Below are 19,046 nucleotides of genomic sequence, written 5' to 3' on the forward strand. Positions count from 1 at the left end.
ATTTTAAATTGTTTTTCACTATTCTCTGATCAGTTTGAAGGGGGTTAAGCACTGTTGACAATGTTTCTCGTATCCTTCGTTTTTTAAATCTTGAAAGGTGCATCTCTATGTGGAACAGCTATAGGATTCCAGGAGCAACATCAATTCACAGGCTACCTGAGACCCACTGAAGCCCAGGGTTCCCTGAGGGCTGGAAGATTCCCTTTGAACTACCAGAGTCAAAGATGTGTCTGGATGTGTAATTGTGAGATGCAACTCCTGGTCACTGCCTGAGATCTCTAATTGCCTTTTACTTTCTCTTCTCAGTGATACGTGACAACTTTCAATACCAAATTATTGATGAAGAAGAGACAAAGGGGATGCTCAACTTCCAATTAAACCTTGAACAAGGTAATGATGACTTGATAGAAACTTGTTTTCTCTTCTGCTAAGAGGAAAGGAGATCAGAGATCAAGAGACTGAGCTCCTGAGTGATAAGTATGTCCTGGGGAAGGGATGCAGAAGGACTTGAGGAAGCCAGAGCAGGGGTGTGTTGTATGGGTTCCCAATGAACCAACTGGATGTGAAATCCAAGAATATTGCCAGGCATATATGACAACTAAGAAGATGGAACATGAACCCAACAGGGAAGATCTCAGTGTGACCATGAGCCAGAATTAAGGGGAAGAGCTGACTGCAGTAATTTTGAGTTAGGAATTCAGTGGATCTGGGAAGGAGTAAAGGTTTGGTCCTATGTGACAAGTCCAAGTCCAAAGAGGGAGGCTTTGGTTTGTCCAAAGAAGGGACTGATGTAAATATTACTCACAATAAAAGATAAGAAGAGAGTAAGCAGTAATTGTGTGTAGAAGAGAATGTGGAAGGGGTAGTGCTGTGTAGAAAAGAGAGAAAAAGGAAAGTAAATAAGAGACGAGAGAATAGAATCGAGGGCAGTAATAAGACTAACAATAACATAGTAACAACTGCTTTCATGGACCACCAAGCACAACGTCATCACTTCACATGGATCAGTGTCTTTAATGCTCATATATGAACTATGTCCATTTGTAACCAATAACCACTATTTCTAGCTTTTCAATCATCTTCTCATTTCATATTATTACTAATAACTAATTATTACACTACAACACGTAAGACATTAATCCTGAAAATTATGAATTCCTCCTCAGTTACTATAACCCAGATATCACTTTACAAGTAGCATCTTACTTAATCTTTGTATCAATTCTATCATAAGGGTTTTGTTATTCCTATTTTTCAGGAGAAGAAACTGAGGTTTGAGAATAGTTAGTGAGTTGTGAAAGGTTACACAACTAGGACTTGGCCTATCTGGGACTCATACCCTCTCTTGCATACCAGCAAAGAGCAAAGATTCTGAGGCCTCCTTGCTGGGTTTCAAGTCTTGGCTCCACCACTTGCTTGCTTGGGCAAGTTACTTAATTTCTGTGTTTTAATCCCCTCATCTACAAATCTATATTCATATCTATATCTAAAATAGGGTTGTTATGAGAATTAAATGATTTAATTTATGTGAAGCACTTACAATAATTCTGATGGAAAGTAATTGCTGCTTACGACTATTATTATAATGCTATCTGACTCCAATAACTAAACATTTAGTCAATGCTCTAAGTTTTTCAATTTTGCTCCTCAGACACCCACTGAAAAGAAAGTTATTTCCTAGATTAGAGTAGCAGTGAGTGAAACAGTCTTTAAGCTCAAGAAAAGGTCTCCATCCTTAAGCCAAATGGTTTATAATAAATTTATTTACTTGTTAAATATTGACATTTTTTCCTTGGAAATGACCAAGGTAAGAAAAACTATAAGAATACAGCCAGTCTTGTAGAATGCTATGAATGGGTGTCCTTTAATTTGCATTTATAGCTCAGGTGTTCCATATTTTAAAAATGTATTACTACATTTGTATAACATTTGGATCTATTTTAACAATCATACTTATTGTTTTGAATAAAGACAAATTGCTAAAAGTATAAAATGTACGTTAAAAAGTACAAAGTAGGGGGGTCAAGAGGTAGAAACTTCTAGTTATAAAATAAATAAGTCATAGGCATGTAATGTACAGTATGGTGACTGTAGTTAATAATACTGTGTTAGGTATTGGAAAGTTGCTAAGAGAGTAAATCTTAACAGTTCTCATTACAAGAAAAAAATGTTTAACTATGTATGATGGATATTAACCAGACTTGTGGTGATCATTTCACAATGTATACAAATATCAAGTCATTATGTTGTACGCCTGAAACTAATATAATGTTACGTATCAATTATACGTCAGTAAAAAAAAGTACAAAAGTGGGAGCCGACCCTGTGGCCCAGTCGTTAAAGTTCCGCACGTTCCACTTCAGTGGCCTGGGTTCACGGGTTCAGATCCTGGGCACAGACCTACTCTGCTCATTGGCCATGCTGTGGAGGCATCCTACATACAAAAAATAGAGGAAGATTGGCACAGATGTTAGCTCAGAGCTAATCTTCCTCACACACACACAAAACGTACAGAGGCTATAAAAAATATATTTGGAGATTGATCTACTATTGAGGGTAGTGAGAATGAGAATGGGGTGGTGGAAGGATTAATAACAGTTATTAGTAAAAAGTAAAAGAAGGTCATCATGAAGGGAAGGGGAAGAAATTCTACAACCTTTCTAATGTGATCTAGACGACAGCCTACCTAGAGATAGAATCGCAGCGCATCTCAGTGATGGACAGCAGAAGAGTATAAGGGAAGAAGATTCATTTTGTGACCCACATGGTACAATAAAAACCCAGAAAATGACAAATGAATGTGCCCACGAATCTTAACAAGCAGGTAAGGTTGACTGACAGTCCGGCATTTGCCTGGATGACTTTGAGTGACTGTAGCACATTCAGAGAGAAAAGGGCTGTGTCATGTGTTTGTAGTTCAGAAAGGAGGCCCCAGGAAGCCAGGAATAAGGGCAGAGGAGTAGACCAGAGCTTGAGGCAAGGAGACATTTATTTACCAAGAAAAAGTGTCTGGGTTCCATGGCAAAGGGGAAATGGGAAAAAAAACACAAATAGAGAGGGTAGGACACTGGAATAGCATAGGTATAGAGAGAGCCAGAAGGGAAAAACTAGACTGAAAAAGGCGAAAGAGATGGAAGGGAAAGGCAGAAACACAAGGTGACAAGAGTAGCCAAGGAGAGAGACGCCCTCAGAATCAAGGATGCACAAATATTTTGTAGGGTAGAGGCAGCAACGGGGCCAAGACAAGAAGTAGAAATGTGAGAAAGGAGAGAAACAGAATGAGTTCTGGAAAGACCTAAAAATAGGCAGAGAAAACATGGAAAAAACAAACTTCCACTCCTACTTCACACCATCCACAAAAAATAATTCGAGTTGGATCACAAAGCTAAAAGTTAAGGCTAAAACTGTAAAGCTTCTAGAAGAAAACACAGGAATGTATCTTTGCAAATTGATGGTAGGCAAAAATTTGTTACATAGGACACACAAAGCATGAATTATAAAAGAAAAACTTAGTAAGTTGGACTTCATCAAAATTGAAAACTTCTGCTTATCCAAAGATACCATTAAGAATAAGAAAAGGTGGAGGAAGGGTGGAGCAAAATGGCGGGGTGAGCTGACCCGGGATTCTCTCCCCTCCAAAATACAACAAAAGATTGGAAGAACTGAATTTCAGAGAATAAACATAATGCCAGCTCGTTAGAGACCTACAATACCAAGAAGGTGGAGATCATAACCTTGCTTACAGCCTCGGAGGCGCTGGAACGGTAGGAGAGAACATCGCTCCCTCCCCTAGAGTCTGCGATCGCTGTGGCGCGGGTCGGGAAGGAGCGGGGGAGGGGCCGCGCGACCGGGGATCATCCAGGACTCCTGCCGCTGGTTCAGTGGAGACCCGCTGATGGGGGAAAGCTTCCGTCCGCGGGGACCCTATAAATCAAGGGCCTTGGGAGACCAGAGAACAGAACTGATCTGAACCCAGACCGGCGCGTGTGAGTAACAGCCCCTCCCCCACAGCAAAGCCAGTGGGCGCAGCCATCTTGCCCCAAGGCGGAGAGCTAACACGCCGCTCTCGACCCCCATCTAGTGGCGACAGGCTGTAACTGTAACTGAATTCTACCACCATGAGAAAAAACCGCTCCTCTACCATCCAGCAATTTATAAAAGCCCCAGACCAGAAGGAAAACAATAAAAACACAGAATTAAGTCCTGAGGACTTGGAATTAGGTAAACTAAGTGATAATAAATTCAGAGCAGCTATAATCAAAAAACTCAATGAGGTAGAGAGAAAGATAGAGAAACAAGCCGAGTTCTAGAGTTACTTCACAAAAGAAATTGAAATCATAAAGAAGAATCAAACAGAATTGCTTGAGATGAAAAACACAATGGACCAGATAAAACAGAATATGGATTCCCTGAATGCCCGTGTAGACAACCTAGAGGAGCAAATCAGCATAATCGAGGACAGACAGGCTGAATGGTGCCAGACAGAGGAAGAAAGAGAACTAAGAATTAAAAAAAATGAGGAAAATCTCCAAGAGATAATGGATTCAATGAGGAGTAAGAACATAAGGATCATAGGAATTCCCGAGAATATGGAAAAGGAAAATGGAGCAGAAAGTGTGCTTAACGAAATTATTGAAGAGAACTTCCCAAATCTAGGGATCAACAGAGAAATGTGTGTAGAGGAGGGTTTTAGATCTCCTAGATTTGTCAATGTAAAAAGACCCACCACAAGGCACATAATAGTAAAGTTGGCAAATAGGAATGATAAGGAAAGAATACTCAGGGAAGTAAGGAAAAAAAAGAGAATAACCTATAAAGGAGCCCCTATCAGACTGTCAGCGGATTTCTCTACAGAAACCCTACAAGCTAGGAGAGAATGGAATGATATATTCAAAGCTTTAAAGGATAAAAACCTTCAGCCAAGAATACTCTATCCAGCAAGAATTTCCTTCAGATATGAGGGAGAAATTAAATCTTTTCCAGACAAACAAAAGTTAAGGGAATTTGTAACTAAAAGCCCTCCATTACAAGAAATCCTCAAGAAGGCTCTCATACTTGAAAAAAGAAAAAAGGGAGAAAGGGGACACAAGCCACAGACTAGGGAGACCGATGGATAGAACCAGAACAGGATAGCAAATATTCAGCTATAGCATTAGGGTAAAAATAAGGAAACTACCAAAACAAAGATGATCTTAGCACTCTAACTACAAATTAATAAGACGAGTTGGAATAAAAAATGAAAATAATTATTTAGGAGGGGAAGAGCAAAGGGTCTAAATCAGTATTGGTCGAGTAAGTAAGAGACCACCAGAGAATAGACTATATTATACACGAGATTCTAAATACAAACTTCAAGGTAGACACTAAAATAAAGTACAGAACAGAGTCACAAATCATAGATAAGGAAAAATCTAAGAAACCCAGCATAAGAAATTGCAGTATTAAATGGATAGTCTAAAGCACACAGGAAAAGAAACACAGGAAAACAAGATAATGAGCGACAGATTGACAGCATTAAGTCCACATGCATCAATAATCACTCTCAATGTGAATGGATTGAACTCTCCAATAAAAAGACACAGAGTGGCAAAATGGATTAAAGAACAAGATCCAACAATTTGTTGCCTCCAGGAAACACACCTCAGCCCCAAGGACAAACACAGACTCAGGGTGAAGGGGTGGAGGACGATACTTCAAGCAAGTAGCAAGGAAAAAAAGGCAGGTGTTGCAATTCTCATATCAGACCAAGTGGATTTCAAAATAAGACAGGTAAAGAGAGACACAGAGGGACAATATATAATGATCAAAGGGACACTTCATCAAGAAGAAATAACGCTTATAAATATCTATGCACCCAACACAGGAGCACCAAGATTCATAAAGCAACTATTAACAGACCTAAAGGAAGATGTTAAAAACAACACAATAATAGTAGGGGACCTCAACACCCCACTCACATCAATGGACAGATCATCCAGACAGAAAATCAACAAGGAAATAGTGGAGCTGAATGAAAAACTAAAACAATTGGACTTAATAGACATATATAGATCACTCCACCCTGAAGGAGCTGAATACACATTCTTCTCAAGTGCACATGGAACATTCTCTAGGATAGGCCATATGTTGGGAAACAAGGCAAGCCTCTACAAATTTAAAAAAATTGAAATAATAACAAGCATCTTCTCAGATCATAGTGCTATAAGGCTAGAAATTAATTACAAGAAAAAAGTTGAGAAAGGCACAAAGATGTGGAGACTAAACAACACACTACTGAACAAGCAATGGATCATTGAAGAAATTAAAGAAGAAATAAAAAAATACCTGGAAACAAATGAAAATGATAGCATGCCATACCAACTCATATGGGATACAGCAAAAGCTGTATTAAGAGGAAAATTCATCACAATACAGGCATATCTTAACAAACAAGAAAAATCCAAAATAAGCAACCTTAAAGCACACCTAACTGAACTAGAGAAAAAAGAACAAATGAAGCCCAAAGTCAGCAGAAGGAGAGAAATAATAAAAATCAGAGCAGAAATAAATACTATTGAAACGAAAAAGGCAGTAGAAAGGATCAATGAGACAAAGAGCTGGTTTTTTGAGAAGATAAATAAAATTGACAAACCACTAGCCAGACTTACAAAGAAAAAAAGGGAGAAAGCTCAAATAAACAAAATCAGAAATGAGCGAGGAGAAATAACAACAGATTCTGCAGAAATACAACAGATTATAAGAGAATACTACGAAAAACTATATGCCAACAGAATGGATAACCTAGAGGAAATGGATAAATTCTTGGACTCCTACAGTCTCCCAAAGCTCACTCAAGAAGAGGCAGACAATTTGAACAGACCAATCACAAGGAAAGAGATCAAAACAGCAATCAAAAAGATCCCAAAGAATAAAACCCCAGGACCAGATGGCTTTCCTGGGGAATTCTACCAAACTTTCAGAGAGGATTTAATACCCATCCTTTTCAAGCTATTCCAAAAAATTAGGGAAGATGGAACTCTTCCTAACACATTCTATGAGGCCAACATCACGCTGATACCAAAACCTGACAAGGACACCACGAAAAAAGAGAACTACAGGCCAATATCACTGATGAACATAGATGCAAAAATTCTAAACAAAATTTTGGCAACCAGAATTCAGCAATTCATCAAAAGAATCATACATCAGGATCAGGTGGGATTCATACCAGGGACACAGGGATGGTTCAACATCCGCAAATCAATCAACGTGATACACCACATCAACAAACTGAGGAATAAAAACCACATGATCATCTCAATAGATGCAGAGAAGGCATTTGACCAGATCCAACAGCCATTTATGATAAAACCTCTGAACAAAATGGGCATAGAAGGAAACTACCTCAACATAATAAAGGCCATATATGACAAACCCATAGCCAACATCATACTCAATGGGCAAAAACTGAACCCCATCCCCCTGAAAACAGGAATGAGACAAGGATGCCCTCTATCACCACTCTTATTTAACATGGTACTGGAGGTCCTGGCCAGAGCAATCAGGCAAGAAAAAGGAATAAAAGGAATCCAAATAGGGAGGGAAGAAGTGAAACTCTCGCTGTTTGCAGATGACATGATCTTATATATAGAAAACCCCAAAGAATCCATTGGAAAACTGTTAGAAGTAATCAACAACTACAGCAAAGTTGCAGGGTATAAAATCAATTTGCATAAATCAGTAGCATTTCTATACTCCAGTAATGAACCAACAGAAAAAGAACTCAAGAATACAATACCATTCACAATCGCAACAAAAAGAATAAAATACCTTGGGGTAAATTTAACTAAGGAAGTGAAGGACCTATATAATGAAAATTACAAGGCCTTTCTGAGAGAATTGGATGACGACATAAGGAGATGGAAAGACATTCCATGTACATGGATTGGAAGAATAAACATAGTTAAAATGTCCATTCTACCTAAAGCAATCTACAGATTCAACGCCATCCCAATCAGAATCCCAATGACATTCTTTACAGAATTAGAACAAAGAATCCTAAAATTCATATGGGGCAACAAAAGACCCCGAATTTCTAAAGCAATCCTGAGAAAAAAGAACAAAATGGGAGGCATCACAATCCCTGACTTCAAAACATACTACAAAGCTACAGTAATCAAAATAGCATGGTACTGATACAAAAACAGGTGGACAGATCAATGGAACAGAATTGAAAGCCCAGAAATAAAACCACACATCTATGGATAGCTTATCTTTGACAAAGGAGCTGAGGGCATAAAACGAAGAAAAGAAAGTCTTTTCAACAAATGGTGCTGGGAAAACTGGAAAGCCACATGTAAAAGAATGAAAATTGACCATTTTTTTTCACCATTCACCAAAATAAACTCAAAATGGATCAAAGACCTAAAGGTGAGACCTGAAACCATAAGGCTTCTGGAAGAAAACATAGGCAGTACACTCTTTGACATCAGTATTAAAAGGATCTTTTTGGACACCATGCCTTCTTAGAGAAGGGAAACAATAGAAAGAATAAACAAATGTGACCTCATCAGATTAAAGAGCTTCTTCAAGGCAAATGAAAACATGATTGAAACAAAAAAACAACCCACTAACTGGGAAAAAATATTTGCAAGTCATATATCTGACAAAGGCTTAATATCCTTAATATATAAAGAACTCTCACAACTCAACCACAAAACATCAAACAACCCAATCAAAAAATGGGCTGGAGACATGAACAGACATTTCTCCAAAGAAGATATAATGATGGCCAATAGGCACATGAAAAGATGCTCATCATCGCTGATCATCAGGGAAATGCAAATCAAAACTACACTAAGATATCACCTTACACCCGTTAGAATGACAAAAATATCTAAAACTAATAGCAACAAATGTTGGAGAGGTTGCAGAGAAAAAGGAACCCTCATACACTGCTGGTGGGAATGCAAACTGGTGCAGCCACTATGGAAAACAGTATGGAGATTCCTCAAAAAACTAAAAATAGAACTACCATACGATCCAGCTATCCCACTACTGGGTATTTATCCAAAGAGCCTGAAGTCAGCAATCCCAAAAGTCCTGTGCACCCCAATGTTTATTGCAGCACTGTTTACAATAGCCAAGATGTGGAAGCAACCTAAGTGCCCAGCAACAGACGGATGGATAAAGAAGATGTGGTACATATATACAATGGAATACTACTCAGCTGCAAAACAGAACAAAATCATTCCATTTGCAATAACATGGATGGACCTTGAGAGAATTATGTTAAGTGAAATAAGCCAGCGAGAGAAAGGTAATCTGTGTATGACTCCACTCATATGAGGAATTTAAAACTATGGACCAAGAACAGTTTAGTGGATACCAGGGGGAAAGGTGGGGTGGGGGGTGGGCACAAAGGGTGAAGTGGTGCACCTGCAACATGACTGACAAACATTAATGTACAATTGAAATTTCACAAGATTGTAACCTATCAATAACTCAATAAAAAAAATAAGCATAAAAAAAAAAGAACAAGAAAAGGCAAGTCATAGACTGGGAGAAAATATTTGCACTGCACGTATCTGAAAAGGGATTGTACCCAGAATATATAAAGAAATCCTACAAATAAATAATAAAAAGACACACCATCAATTCAAAAAAAGCTCAAAAGACTTAACAGACACTTCACTGCAGAAAACATAAAATGGCCAATAAGAACATAAAGTGTAGGATGTCATTATCAGGGAAATGCAAATTAAAACCACAGTGAGCTACCATTCATCCACTAGAATTGCTAAAATTAGAAAGACTGACAATGCCAAATATTGGGGAGAATATGAAGCAATTAGAACTCCCATATATAGGTTGCTGGTAGGAATAGAAAGTGATATGACCACTTTGGAAAACCGATAGTCTCTTATAAAGTTAAATCTAACCCATAACTCAGCAGTTCCACTCCTAGGTATCTACTCATGAGAAGTGAAAACATACCTTCACACAAAGATTTATACAAAAAAATTTATAGTAGCATTATTCCGAATAGCTAAAATCTAGAACAAATCTAAATGCCCAGCAACAGGAGAGTAAATAAACAAACTATGATATATATATAGACTTGAATACTATTCATCAATATAAAGGAATGAACTACTGATAGATGTAATGACATGGATGAATCCCAAAAACATTGTGTTGAGCAAGAGAAGCCAGTCACAAAAGTACATGCTGTGTGATCCTATTTGTATGAGCGTCAGTACAGACAAGTACAGTACCAGAAAGAAAGGACTTAATGATGATGGAAATCAAAACAGTGCTTGCTGATAGCTTAAAATCATCACAAGAGAACTTTCTGGCATGGTGGAAAAGTTCCAACTCTTAACTGTGATCTTGGTTACACAGCTATCTTGCACTTAGGATATGTGCATCTCAATGAAAAAGGTGAACAAGGCTCTGTTGGGGCTCAGGTGGGGGTCCTTGGAGCTTGAACATCAGAGTTCAGCTTGAGTACACAGAGGTCTCTTCTCTGGTCACTATCTGAGTTCTGTCATCTTCTTGTCCCTCCAGTGTCCTGTGAACACTTACTTCTCCAAATGGATAATGTTAGAGGATTAGAAGATAGACCCAGCTTATTGCCATGTGATGTACAAGGTAACTATCATTTAATTTATCAATTCCATATTAAATCTTTGTTTCCTTGTCTTGATGGAAACAAAGCCTACATTCTGTCTCCTATCCTAGACCTCTGGTAGCCCCCATTTCTACCTGTTCTTACCTGCCCACAGATGTGAGAGAGACAATGAGAAAAGGAATCTGAGCTCCTGAGTGATAGAGTATCCACTGATGGAGAATATAAAAGAGAAAACGGAAAAGATAGACGGGAGTAGATGACAAATTACATGAATGGATCCAGTTTTCATAAAATCCTATCTCCTAAGTTGGCATGGGGGATAATTTTCAATTAATTTCGCATAACAATTAAGAGGAACTTGGAAATAACATGTTATGTCAGGTTCATGTGGGAGACCTTCATTACAGAGCTGGCCAGTTGAAGGTCCCTGGTACTACAGTCAACGTCCAACAGGAAAGTTTTGGACATGATGAGAGGGGGGAACCTGGAGGATGAAATCACAGTGAGAGACAAAATTTGAAATAGTATAGGCATTCAGAAGGGAAGGTAAAGTGTGAGAAACAGAGAAGGCGGGGCAGGAAGTGTAAGTCACAGCAGAGAAGAAATAAACTGAAAAACCTTTCAAGGATCAGAGATAAAAACTGAGAGAAAATATATAGAAAGAGAAAGATGGAGAGGAAAATAAATACTGAGAAATGGGCAAAGTCAGGGAGAGGTACAAAGGCAACTATGTAGAGAAAGTTAAAGGAGAATGGATGGAAAATAGGTTGAGAGTAAAGAAGCTAAAAGGGAGAGAGGAACAGACTGGGGCATTGTAGGTTTGAGGTAAGAGCACTGGATATAAGCAGCTTTTGGCACAGGCATTGACAATGTTAGCTGTGAGTTTTCAGATTAAACTGTCCCTTATCATCCAAGTGGCACTTGCAAAATGCTCAGATTTCAATAGGCTCTCCTTGAATATTCCCATGATTCCCAAGACCATATCTCCACCCTAGATTATCTTCAGAGTCCATTTATCCATGAACCTGAAGACCATGGGTCTGATAGATATCTACACTTGAATCCTTTCAAGAACCTTAAACTCGGCACTTCCAGAACTGAAAGCAGCATCTTCATTGCTCAAGCTGGATCTAACCTCTCCTCATTCCTTCCCTCAGTGATAGATCACTATTGACCCATGGTTTTTCAAGTTGGAAACCTAGGAGTCATCTATGACTCATCTTGCCCTCAAATATATGCCAGTTACTCATGGTACATAGTCATTTCTCCTTCAGAATATCTCCCACCTGTCAATCTGTCACATCCCCAGGGCCAAATCTCCTATCCAGCTCTCTGTCACTATGACGGTTCTCGGAGCAACAACCTTCTGCTCAGCTACTCCCTCTAATCTTGCTCCCATCAACTACATTGTTTGCATTTCAACTAGATGAGGCATCTGAAAAGAAAATTAGACTGTATTACTTTCCTACTTAGCTGCTGCTTCCTTTTTTTTTTTTGAGGAAGATTAGCCCTGAGCTAACATATGCTGCCAGTCTTCCTCTTTTTGCTGAGGAAGACTGGCCCTGAGCTAACATCCGTGCCCATCTTCCTCTATTTTATATGTGGGATGCCTACCACAGCATGGCATGCCAAGCGGTGCCATGTCCGCACCCAGGATCCGAACTGGCGAACCCCAGGCCGCCGAAGTGAAACGGGCACACTTAACTGCTGTGCCATCGGGCCGGCTCCCTACTTAGCTTCTTACTACACTCAGGATTAAATAAATATGTCTTTTAGAGGCATCCAGTGTCATCCACAATACACCACCTATCTATTTCCCAGCCTCATCACCTGCCTCCTACACTATTACTTCAAGATAGAATAAACTTTCTTTCCCAATAATTTTAATTGTTAAATCTCTCTTTCATATCTGAGGCTTTTCATATACTTTCTGCCTAATTCAGAACTGTCTCTATGTTCCACTACTCTCCACTTACCCTTCTCCGATTTGGTTAAGCCCTCTTTAAAAGATACTGTCTCAGGAAGGCCTTTCTTTAGAAAAAGCTAGAAAGGACCAATTGATAGACAAAGAATAGGAAAGAAAGAGCAGCATTAGAGAAAGCAAGAGAAAAAGTTGCGGGAACTGATAAGAAGAGAGAAACACACCAAGAGAAAGAGAAGCTCCAAGAGACACCAGCACAAAGAAACAGAGGCAGAGACGGCTCAAATGTACAGAATCAAATGGAAAGGGAAAAAGGAGAAAGAGAACAAGGTGTAAGAAAAGGAAGATTCCCCATGATGGATGAATTATTCTCAGCCTGTAGTGAAGGCTGTTGAAGCAAAGTTAACTTTCAGATGAGGTTGTTTTGAGGAGTGGAGCATTCCAGTTTCTCAGGCTTTCTTTGTTTTCTTATTATTTTCTATCTGTGATTCCTTCTTGGTCATAAATTGAGATATCTGAGGGATTTCATTCCTTTCAGTAGAGGACAGAAAGGGCTGTTATGAAATCTGTGATAGAGAAGAGCCTCAGGAAGCCTTGAGCTCCCTACCGAGACAGGGTCCAGGTAAGGAAGTGAGGATGGCCAGCCCTGGGCTGCAGAGTGTCAGGTGGCTAAATTCAGAGCTGATGTTTCCTATGTTTTACTCCACTCATCCTCCACATTCAAAGGATCCAACGTGTCCTATAATCCATGAGTCACATAAATGTTCCTAAGTGCATACTCCAGTAGAAATATGCTAAAGAAAGGTGATGTCTTTCATACCTATTAATCTCAAAGACTTGAATTTATACCTACCCTACTTTATTTCCTCTAGAGAATGAAAACTGTTTCATTCTTTTTTTTAAAAAAAAAAATAATGTTATTATTTTGTGCCTAACTTTGGAAAGCCCCAGAAGAAACATGGTCCTGGAGATCAACTGCTCTGAAATCTAGATTCGAATTTTTATCAAATGTTTTTCGTTACGTTGCTGTTATTGTTCAAAGAAAATTCAAAGAAAAGAATTTTGGCAAACAAGATGTCATTTTATCTCTACAAACTTGTGAATTCAGATGGATAAACTGTTGCTTTTTCCTATTTTATAAAGAAATAGAAGCACTGAAATGTATAAGGGTCTTTGACTAGGTCAAATTAGCCAAGCAAGTGGATCGAGCAGCATTCTCGATGACTCACTGCGATGATGGCCATGAGGGGCTGGCAGAGGGTTAGGGCCAGGGACACCTGGGCAGAATTCACACAGGAGACCCCAGGAGGTCTACACCCAGGGGAGTGGATCAGGGCTCAGTGTAAGGAGATTCTCATCCAACAAATATATTTTGGTGGCAGGAGCAGGGGAAAGCACAAAGAGATGGTAGGATTGAGACTTGCCATGTGGGATGCAAGAGATCTAGAAAAGAGATAGAAAGAAAAACTGAGCCACAAGTAGGAAAAGTGATAAAGAGCATGGAAGACCAATGAAGAAGAAAAGGACAGAGAGGGAAGCCAGAGAGTCAGAGAGACATACGATCTTTCACAGCATAGAAGCAATAGTGTGTGGGGACAGAAAAGGAGAAAGGATGTGACTGAGGAAGAACAAGAAGGAAAAGAGGCAGAGCCTGGCTCTGGTGAATCTTAGGTGAAGTCCTTGGAGCAACTGTATCTTTTTCCCAAGGAGAAGCTCACCCAAGTGCTGAACACCAGAACTCAGCATGAGCACCCTGAGGTCTGTTTCCTCACCACCATGTCTGGTTGGTCATTTCCATGTTTCTCTTTAGTTTACTGGGAGCACAAAGCTCTCCAAAGCACTAATGGAAGTGATGCTGAAGAGATACCCAAACTGCTACCAGGTGATGGGGAAGGTAATTATGATTTAAATGATGAGTTACGTCATTAAATTTGTTTGCCTGTCTGTATGCAAAGGACATTTCCCTTCCTTCCTCCCAACATAAGGACACACTTTTCTCAGCTTCCAGTTACTTTTCCCAAGTGTGTGGGAGGCAAGGGGGAAAAAGAGGCTAAGCACCTTAATGGAGGAGCTCCTCCATGGAGAATTTAAGGGCACAGAATATAAAATGTATATTGAGGTACCAAATGGAGTTGCCTAAGGGGGCCCAATTTTGTCTAAATGTGCATGGAACCTAAATACTACCAAGTTGGGATTTGCGAAGAGAGAGAGAATTTTAAACTTGCTTCCCAGGGATTGCATAGGAATAATGAAATACTATGTATATGAAAGACAAAAAGGAAGTGAGTTAAAAGAATGGCCCAAAGAGGTAAAGAACATCATGGAGGAAGAAGACGACAGAAGTACAAAGAGATGGTAGAAGTCAGGGAGAGAATGTCACAGTCAAAGAGATTCCCGAATAGCTTCACGGTACAGAAGCAGAAATGCGTGGAAACAGGCTTAGAGGGAGGGAAAAAACAGAAGGAGAGAGAAGGAGGCGGGGCAAGGGCCTAGCAAGGTGCTGAATGGGGCAGAGCAAAGCTCGGTTGATGCAAACCTACTTTTATTCCCCAGGAGCAGTTCTCCTGCACTCTGAACATCAGAGCTCGGCTGTACTCTGAATATTGACCACATCCAGGTAGACTCTAGGTCATTCTCAATTGTCCCTCATGTTCCTGTTTCTCTCTTCAGTGTCCTGTGAACTTGTAAATCTACAAATGGATGAAGGAGAAGAATCAGAAGAAATGCCCAGTTTACTACCTTATGATGGAGAAGGTAATTAGGATTTAAATGATAGATTATCTAATTAAAGCTTTATTTTTCTATCAATACAGAGAAACACCTATTCTTCCATCTCCCTTCCTGTTGCCCCACCCACCACCCACCCATCCATCCATCTGTACACCCATCCATCAGTCCATCCAACCACACTCATATACACACATAGACAGACTATGCCCAGCTTCTGGTTGCTTTTCTCGAGAGACAGAAGCAGTGAAGGAAGGATGAGCTCAGACTGGGTGAAGTTTCCTGGATATAGGCAAAGAGAGGGAGAATGAAAAATATTGATGGAGTTATTAAATGAAGAGAGACTGGAGTGGACTCTCAATTTCACCTAAATAAAATTTGAATCCAAATATTACCAGGTTCGTATGTGTTATTAAGAAGGAGAAATAATTTTCAATCTACTTTCCCTGAGATTGTGCCAGAAACATAGGCATAATGAGTGTAATTGCAATATAGAAAACTTGTGTGAAGGACTTTTGAAATGGATCTGGCTTTGGGAAGGATCACAGCTCATTTGTCAATGGCAAAGACAAGAATCTTAATGATATGGGAGAAGAAATATGTGAGATGAACAAAATATATGGAAAGGCTGAAGTTTAAATTTTTAGATTTAAATTTTAGGTTGAAAAATTAGAAACAGAAAGTTAAGAATAGAACAGATAGAAGCAGGGAAACGAGAACCACAGAAATGAGATAAGCTCAATAATAAAACAATTGTAGAATTAAAAAGGTAGAGTACATGATTTAAGAGAGAAACTCAGAGAGGGAAATGCTAAGGAATGGAAAGAGTGGGTAGGGGCATAAAGTTATACCTAGAGAAAAAAATAAAGGAGAACGAACAAAAAGTCAATAGAGTAGGGACACTGAGTACAAGGGATAAAGTCAGTTTGGATATTGTGGGAATTAAGAGAAGAGTTGGTGCACAGAAGCAACTTCTGGCACTAGGAGTGGAACATGGTAGCAGTGAGTTGTCAGATTATGGTGTCCTCAAGTCTCAAAGTGGCACTTTTTGGTAATATATTTAGAGGCAATGGGACTTCCCCCAGCCATTCTTGTCTACACCCATCTATAACTTAATAATCCCAAAGTTCCTATCTCTGGCCCACTTGTCTTCTAAGCTCATTCACCTGAGTGCCTGAATAAGTTTGTGCAGGGATCTGAAAGCCATCTCCATTTGGGCGTTTTTCAGGAACCTCAATATGAGACACTTCCACAATTTCATAAGCCATCTTTGTAGACTCCATATCTGCCTTCTTTCCTGATGTTCCCTATCTGAGTGTAGAACACTATTGTTCCATTCTTCAAGCAGAAACCTGGGAGTCATCAGTGACTCATCCCCCGCCTCAACTCACACACCTCATATATCATCTATTTTAGTCAACTATACCTTTAACTTGTCTCCACCTGTCCATTCCTTTCCACACCCAACACAAAAACTCTAGACAAATATCTCTTTTCTCTGGAACTAAAGCAACAGCCTCTAGTCTCATATCTTCCCTTAATCACGCTCCCATCACATCCGTTAACTCCCATCACATCCTCTAACTCAACTAGATGACTCTTTGAAAATGCAAGCTAGCTGGCTTATCTTACTTTTCTACCTTAAATCAAGAACATCTTGTTGTCATAAGGATTAAATCCATTTTCCTTCCCATGGCTCCAGCCTCATGTCTGCCTCTCCTGCAATTAATTCAAAATCTGCATAAAACTTTGCAGTAATTTTAATTTTTTGATTATTCTTTCTCATCTAAACTTCTGCACGTGCTTAGCCCTGTGCTTGGAACAGCTTTCTTGGCTCACTCTGCTCTCCATTTTGCTCACTAATCTGGTGAAACATGTGGAAATTACATACTTTTCCAGAGTGCCAGCTCTAGAAAGCAACAGGACCAGAGACAGGGAGAGGACGTAAAGCACAGCATCAAGGAAGCAGGTGGGAGAAAAGGGGGGTGGGAATAGACATGGGAAAAGAAACAAATCAGGAGATTCCAACAGAAAGCTACATGGGTAGAAACAGAACAAGTAGAGACACATGGAAAGGGTGAAAATGAGAAAGAGAACAAGGGATGGGCGACAAGATGTGCAAGGTTTCTGACAGTCTCCATCAGATTATTGGATTGTCAAGAGATCCTTTTACTTCACAAAACCTTAAGATACAGGCATGCTAACTGTTTAACCTCTTTTATGGATGGGGAGATAAAGACAAAAACGAAGGCAGATTATTTTTGCAAGGGCAAAGTAGCAAATTCGAAGAGGAAGCACATCCTGGGTGTGTTGCTGAGCGTGACGGTTGTGTGAGGCCAGCTGGCAGTCACAGCAGGGTCATGTGGCCAGAAGATGAAGAGGAAGCCCAAGAAGTTCTGAAGGTTCCCAGGGGGTGAACCAGGATCCAATATAACACTTTAAGAAAGGAAAACAAATAATATTAGTGGGGAGGGAACGGAGACTACTGAGAGACAGAGCACATAGGCATGGACCCAAGCACTTGGGCTATGAGAGATCTAGACTAAAAGAGCTAGGAAAGATAATAAGAGAAAAGAGATACAGTGTCACTGAAAAAACAAAACAAAACAAAACAAAAAACAAGACCTAAAAACAAGAGACAGGAAAAGCTGGGGGGAGAGAAGTTCAGACAGTCAAAGAGATGCACAACTAGGAAACAAAAGAAGTGTGTGGAGGCAGAACTGTAGGTAGGACACTGAGAAGTAGAGAGAAGGAGAATGAGGTGCAACAAGATGGGAAAAAAGCAGAACAGTTGGTGTGGGTCCCAGGGACAGTGCTTGCAGCAGACATATCGCTTTCCCATTGTGGTTGGCATGAGCACGCTCAGGTCTGTTTCTGATCACCCTCTGTGGTCCATCATTTCCTTGTTTCTCTGCCATGACCTGTGATCCCAAATCTCCCCACATGACTCACAAAGGAGAACCAGAGAAGGTGTTCAGCCTACTGCCAGCTGAGAGAAGAGGTAATTACGATTTAAATTCCCAACAACCTCAATAAATCTTTGTTTTCTGGTCAGCATGGGGAAGAAAAATCTCCCTCTTCTCCTGTCCTACCATTCTCTTCTTCATATTCACACCCATACAAATAGAATTGTGTCCGTTTTTTGTTTTGATTTTTTTGAACCTGTGAGAGAGACAAAGGATAAAAGTGAGCTGAGCTCCTGAGCAGAGAAGGTATCTGTGCATGGAGAAGGTAGGGAAACAGAATATGCCAAAGGCAGCTGGGGCACAAAAGCAGAGTGCCTGGGTGAATTTATAAAGGCACACAAAAATTCAAACATCAGCAGGTTATGGCAAGTGAGACACGGCGATTATTTTCAGCCTACTTCCTTAAGTAGCAGGAACACGGAAATAAGCTTTGTGAATTGATTGATAGGCTTGCAATTTAGAAAGTTCACATGGGAGACTGTTAAGGTAGAGCTGATGAGGGAAGGCTCTCTGGGGTGGTGGTCCATGTGAAAACGGAAGAACTTTTGTCCCTTTGGGAGAAGGGATCTGTGAGAATGAGGAAAATATATAAAATAATGGAAATTTTGTAGGCACCCAGAAGGATAAGACCCAGAGGAGCAGAGATAGAAAAGGAGAAAGTGAGAGGCAATGTCGAAAGGGGATAACCTCAATAAGAAATGAGATACAGAGATAAAAATTAGAGAAATTATATAGAGAGGCAAATAAATACCAAAAAAAAAAGTGTTGAAGGAAATTATGTAGAGAAAGAGTTATATCAAAATAATTCAAAGATCAGTAA

General features: G+C 39.7%; 1 protein-coding gene across 16 annotated transcripts in view; it reads left to right on the forward strand.

The window, feature by feature from the left end:
• Positions 1-19,046, forward strand: part of LOC100063568 (nuclear body protein SP140) — a 71,652-nt gene that overhangs the window by 23,312 nt on the left and 29,294 nt on the right. For all 16 annotated transcript variants that reach the window (XM_070270628.1, XM_070270631.1, XM_070270635.1 and 13 more), the window contains 3 exons: positions 307-390; positions 10,549-10,632; positions 15,204-15,287. In XM_070270628.1, the coding sequence (XP_070126729.1) occupies positions 307-390; positions 10,549-10,632; positions 15,204-15,287 (252 nt within the window). The remainder of the gene's footprint in view (positions 1-306; positions 391-10,548; positions 10,633-15,203; positions 15,288-19,046) is intronic.

The sequence above is a fragment of the Equus caballus genome, chromosome 6, assembly GCF_041296265.1.
Source record: "Equus caballus isolate H_3958 breed thoroughbred chromosome 6, TB-T2T, whole genome shotgun sequence".
Classification (NCBI taxonomy): domain Eukaryota; kingdom Metazoa; phylum Chordata; class Mammalia; order Perissodactyla; family Equidae; genus Equus; species Equus caballus.